Source organism: Polistes canadensis, unplaced genomic scaffold (assembly GCF_001313835.1).
Source record: "Polistes canadensis isolate GaletaPanama2010 unplaced genomic scaffold, ASM131383v1 scaffold_89, whole genome shotgun sequence".
Classification (NCBI taxonomy): Eukaryota; Metazoa; Arthropoda; class Insecta; order Hymenoptera; family Vespidae; genus Polistes; species Polistes canadensis.
This window is the reverse complement of record NW_014569636.1, coordinates 312649-318463: the sequence shown is the minus strand read 5'-3', so window position 1 is coordinate 318463 and position 5815 is coordinate 312649. Positions and strand designations below refer to the sequence as shown.

The following is a 5815-nucleotide window of genomic DNA, read 5'->3' as shown; positions in this document are numbered from 1 at the left end:
TTTTGAAACGATCTCTTTCCGGTTGTTCTTACGTATGAGAAGCACCAAATCGAGAGCCAGATAATAAATAGGACGATGAGCCTTTCCCAGATTCACCGGTCTCTCACTTTTTCCTTCTACCAAAGTGAGAAAAAAGGATATAAAAAGAAAAGAAGAAGAAGAAGAAAAAAAAAAGAAAAGTTGTGACTTCCTTTATTGAAGTGGAACTTGGTCCTGGCTCGTTGTGGCGAATATCAAGGATGCATTTAGGAAACGAGTCCCTTAGTAAAAAAGCATACTCTTCAGAGTGCATCTACCTCTGAATACCGGCATTTTTTCAATTCTTACAGGTGGTACCGGTCCTCCAAATTCCCTCTTTCCTTTCTTACTCTTCTTGGTATTTCCAAATACTTTAACCCACGGATTCATGTGGGAGGATTTGCAATATAATTCTCGAACAAAGTGCATTCCTATTTTTATCAATTTCGATGATGCATACCAAAAATTACCTAATTCGTTTTAAAACTCATCCTGTTCGAATTAACAAATAGTTTGGATGTGTTTTAATATAATTAAATGATTGATCGTTAACAACTTTGTTTAATAACCCTGTGTGTTAGAAACTAATTCACATACATTTTGGATTTATCAAATAAATTATAAAAGCAAACTAATTAGAATAAAAATAAGAATAATCTAACATTATAGGTACAATTACGCGTAAGCGTATATACTTGATGTAAGAAAAAAGATTGAATAAAAAAATACGCTACGTAGAAACTCGACGCGTTTTATAACACGAGAGATTTAAGGATTTGAATGAAAAAAAAGAAATATAATATATAAGGAAATTTGAAAGAATCAAGGAAACATGAGCAAGTAAAATATTAGCATTGACTTTAATGCTAATCGTCTGAAATTTGGAAGAAAGATCTACGAGCAATGGCAAAATATAGGAGAGGTGGAGTATGCCTCGAGTTCGCGCGAACTTGTGGGGTCCTACGGCCGTGTAATTGGGATCCTGTGGCTCCTGGCAAAACTCGATAGTGGGGGATGCCCTATGTAAGCCCTCGAACGGCCGAGGTCCAGCCCATCCAGCATCAGGACATCGTACCAAGGTCTTGGACAGTACCATTTGCAACCGATCATTCATCCACTGTATTCACAAAATTTTATTTCGTGCGGTTTAACTTAGAATTCGAGAGATTTTTGTCAATTTTTCTTCTCATTACTTTTTACGAAATAAACGTCATTTTTTCGAATAAAATATAGAACGATGAAATTAGGATTGTTAATCGTTTCATTTTTCGTGGGGGTCAGTATTGCTACGAGAAGAAGCAGATCAACAACGTCCGTGACTCCTGGAGTAACATCCACCACTGCGAAAGATGGGGAATTAAGTTACGTTGAATCGAACGAAGGTATGTCCTTGTTTATTGGAATATCGTGTTGCATGCACGCGCATTCGGATTATTTACACTATTCTATGTTGCATTTATTTTCTTATTTTTTTTTCTGAATTAAGTAGAAATAGACATAAAAGAAATTATTAAATCGTTTGAAATTTATTATTGGACTAAACGCGAATTTATGATTAATTTGTTAATAATATGTTAAACGAATAATTTATATAGCGTATAAATATATTAAAATATTGGTTTGTTTAATGTGTGTTAAAAAGATTGTTAAAACATTAGGTACACCTATAAATTTGAACATAAATTATTAATAAATGTTAATAAATTTTGTGTGTAGAACACCCATGGGATAGTACAAAAGTTCAAAAATTAGACGCGCGATCAAACGCATGGTCGATAAATAATGATAACTCTTCGAACGAGAATATCGAAATTTTAAATCACGAAAACAGTGGTATACCCGAAGGAAAATCATACGGCGAGATACCAAATCCGATTTCAATACCAAAACCAAATCCAGTTTCGCCGACTTACGTGCCATCACCTCTTCCGCCATTGCCACCGGGTTGTTTAACGTCGAGAGGACAATTTTCTAGTCCTAAAAGTTGTGCTAATTATTTGAATTGTTGGGACGATACCGTGGTCGAACAAACTTGTCCTAATGGATTACTTTTCAATGATTTTTCTAATGTTTGCGACTTTGATTACAACGTCAATTGCGGAAGCAGACCTCTTCCAACACCGAGTAAGTTCGATCGAATAAAATAAAATAAAAAGAAAGAAAGAAAATGAGAATTCGGAATAATACGAGTTGAACTTTTGCGCGTACAGAACCACCACTACCGCCAGGTTCAAAGTTTTGTCCAGATCCGTATGGACGTTACCGTAGCTCAATGAACTGCTCAGAATTCTACGTTTGTCTGGCCAGTAAACCCATCAAGTTTGGTTGTCCTCAAGGATTGGTCTACAATGACGTAAGCATTCAATCTCGGGCCATTTCTTTTTTCCATGTAAAACCGAACGAATATAAAATCAGAGTATTTTGAGAATTGTCCGATTTTTTAAACAAATTTTCAACATACTATAATATTTCAACTATTTTCATTATCACCGACGCGGAGTCGAAAACTTAATCATCCCCTAGTGTCCAAATATTATACTAGCACGGATTTGATTGTTGGATTATATACTTGTTTTAGGAATTAGGCGTTTGTGATTATGTTCGTAACGTCGACTGTAAAGGTAGTGCCACACCGAAACCGCAACCTCAACCGCAACCATCAACAACTCAATCTTGGTCAACAGCTTCAGCAGTTTCTGTTCAGTATCCTTCGTATCCTTCGCATCCTTCGCAATCTCCTTATCCAACCCAACAACCTCCCTACATTCCGCAGCAACCAACAAGACCAAGTCCTTATCTTGCAACTTCTTGGGGAAGTAACGTCAACGCAGAACCATGGCAACAACTAACCAAACAACAAGACGTACAAAAAGAAGATCAAGAGATAGTCCCGAGCAAACCGGAAACGTTACAGGAATCACCGGAATCCTCGAGCATAACTAATCCATGGACTGTTCTTCATACCATACCAGCATCTATGAGCAAAGTTCCATGCACGGATGGTGATCTGCATAAACTCGATGATGCTTGTACCAGCGTAATCATTTGTAGGGCTGGTCGACCACAATTAGTACGATGCACGACGGGGATGATTTATGATAGACCAACGGATTCCTGCAAACCCTTTGTCATTGCGAAATGGTAGGCGATCAATTATTATGTATAAATTATTTATAGTCTATCCAAAAAAAAAAAAGGTATATTTGAGGGGTAGAGCACTGCACGAGTAATCTTCTATTACTTTTAGTTTTAATATTAATAATATTTTGTTTGTTCCAGTTAACTAATGAAAGGACTCGCAACTTAATATTCGCGAAAGGATCCAAGGAATGCAATGATACAATCATTTTCCATTTTAGATTCGCGTCTTTATGGCTTTTAAACATTCGTAAGCATAATTAATAGAAAATAGATAGAATGATAGATTTAATGCAAAATAGTTCATTAACTTTATACTTCGCAGAAGTCAAAAAATAATGTCGTCATTATTAAAACGGACACAATTTAGATTTAATTTCATCGTAAGATCAATTTTATGAAATAATCTCGAATGCTTAGAAAATAATATTATTAGTTCGTTTAACAAGTAACAGGTATTTGATAATAAAATCATAAATACATCTAAGTACTCATAAGAAATAACAACTTGTAACGATTATTTTATCTGAATCCTTATGTTTTATATAATTTACGAAGCATCCGCGTAATTACCTCGTTAAATCTACCCCAATGACCACCAAGAAGATAAGTGAATCTTCTTCGTGAAAGTAGTCACATGCGTCGGTAAATTCTCAGATGGTAACAATAAAAACTTTAAGCACGAGTTGTCTGCAACAAATTCCACCAGGGTGCAACTGCATTCTCTTTTTTTTTCCTCTAGCGCTTTCTTCAAAGTGAGTTTCGAAAGCCTATGTTTCTAATTCTATTGATTTTTATTATAAATCGTCGTATCAAACGTATTCAGATTATATAGCAATAAACCGGATAGAAAATATCACAGGCGAAAAGTGTAAGTAAATTAAAACTTGTCGCTTTACGATCTAATTGCTAATAACTATACGCATCGATAACTTCTCTGTATGTATTATTATTGGGTTGATCATCAATAAGTACATAATGCTACAATTCTTAAAATAATTTTGTGTGTATTTTATAATATAATAAAAATATCTAATTTTTATATTAAAAATATTGCAACATAACGTATTGATCAATCGTATAAATAAATTAATTTCTATTTTATCATTTATAAAACGCATATACATTTTAAGACAAATAAGTATAACGTTTTCTTTAACGAAAGTAAATTTTTGACAATGTTAATCATCATTCTTCATAATACTTTACAAATGCAACTACAAAATTTAATTCTTTTTTGTCTACCAGTATGAATCACGTATTCAGGTATCGTAAGAGTAATTTAAAATGATACGATCAAAATAATAAAATGAAAAACTGAAAAAAATTCAGACACGAAGGAACCTTCACTCGACCTTGCTAGCAAAAATTAGTTTCTTCCGCTAGTGGATATCGGATATTCAAGAATCGTGCGTATAATTAGAAATATTGAACATACCCTTCAAAGAACAAACCGACAAACCGGTAAAAAACCATGAAGAGAAAGATGCTGTTTAGTCGAACAGGACACTTCTATTTCTAGCTAAAGAAGTGACGTCACTATCAGGTAGTGCGAATTCTTGAATCGACTCAATAGCTCGAACACTGAAAACAGGAATCAGGACAGGTTTTTTCATTGAAAAATTCACGAAATGCATATCCGTTAAACAAAATGGCAACGACCAATAAAGCGAGTATCTTAAACATTCAAATTCGTAAAGGTTCGCTTAATAAAGTTAACATTTCAAATAATATTGAACGATATTATCTTTCAAAAGATAAATTAGACTATATTATTATCATCATGTACAATGGGATAAAAAAGAAAGATATTAATTATGAGGAAAGCGAATAAATTCAAAATAAAAGAAAGAAAATAAAGTATAGATTACTATAAATATGATGAATTAATATTGATGGACAAATAACAATTGCAATTATACCTTACTCTTCTTATCATTATTTATTTACGCAACGATAAATAATATTTTCCGAGATGCATCTTTGAAATTCAAATTTCCAGATCACACCGAAACACCCGAACCAGCTTTGGGCAACTTGTACATCGAGCATCGTGTTTAAAAATTGTACAGAGAATCAAAATTTAGTTTTTACTTTGAAAGTTTCAATAACTTAATTATTATTGGCTGCCAATTGCGACGATGATTATTGTCGTAACGTGTAGGTTCGTTCGATAAGTAAGGTAACATAGAGCAATCTAACATGTAATCTGTATTCTAGGTACATCAACGTAAATCACGACAGGAACACGGGGCATTGAGAAATATGAAGTATACTAACTTCTAAACCATTCTACATACAAACATACGATGCGTGGGTAAAAGTACTATCACTGTAGAACTTATATCGGATAAACGTGTAAGTTACATTTCATGTAAAAGTATCTGTTCTCGATCAGGACCGTATTCAGATATTTTAGATACCCTAAACGTAACTAAAAAATTCATTTACAATTCTTTTCCCCTCTTTACTTTTTTAATTAGAATAAAAATAATACTGCACCCCACACACACTTGTGTGTGATATATACAATAATACACATAATTTGTATTTTCATTTCCCTAGTTAACATTTAATACATCATAGAACGAATACATCCCTGTTCTTGATCTTGCATTATATCTAAAACGCTTTCTCTTTTTCATAGAATTATTTTAAA

General features: G+C 33.5%; 1 protein-coding gene across 1 annotated transcript; it reads left to right on the top strand.

The window, feature by feature from the left end:
- Nucleotides 1–1032: 1032 nt before the first annotated feature.
- LOC106786946 (probable chitinase 3) lies at nucleotides 1033–3163 on the top strand. The gene is made up of 5 exons (XM_014748855.1): nucleotides 1033–1163; nucleotides 1300–1400; nucleotides 1735–2142; nucleotides 2229–2371; nucleotides 2597–3163. Exons 1-5 carry the CDS (start codon nucleotides 1033–1035, stop codon nucleotides 3161–3163), a joined length of 1350 nt encoding a protein of 449 aa, XP_014604341.1.
- The last annotated feature ends 2652 nt before the right edge of the window (nucleotides 3164–5815 follow it).

Excerpts from the sequence above, each read along its gene's own strand:
- LOC106786946 (XM_014748855.1), top strand. The coding sequence starts at position 1,033 with ATGCCCTATGTAAGCCCTCGAACGGCCGAGGTCCAGCCCATCCAGCAT. Across the intron at positions 2,143-2,228 it reads CAGACCTCTTCCAACACCGA|AACCACCACTACCGCCAGGT; the intron begins GTAAGTTCGATC and ends TTGCGCGTACAG. Across the intron at positions 2,372-2,596 it reads AAGGATTGGTCTACAATGAC|GAATTAGGCGTTTGTGATTA; the intron begins GTAAGCATTCAA and ends TACTTGTTTTAG.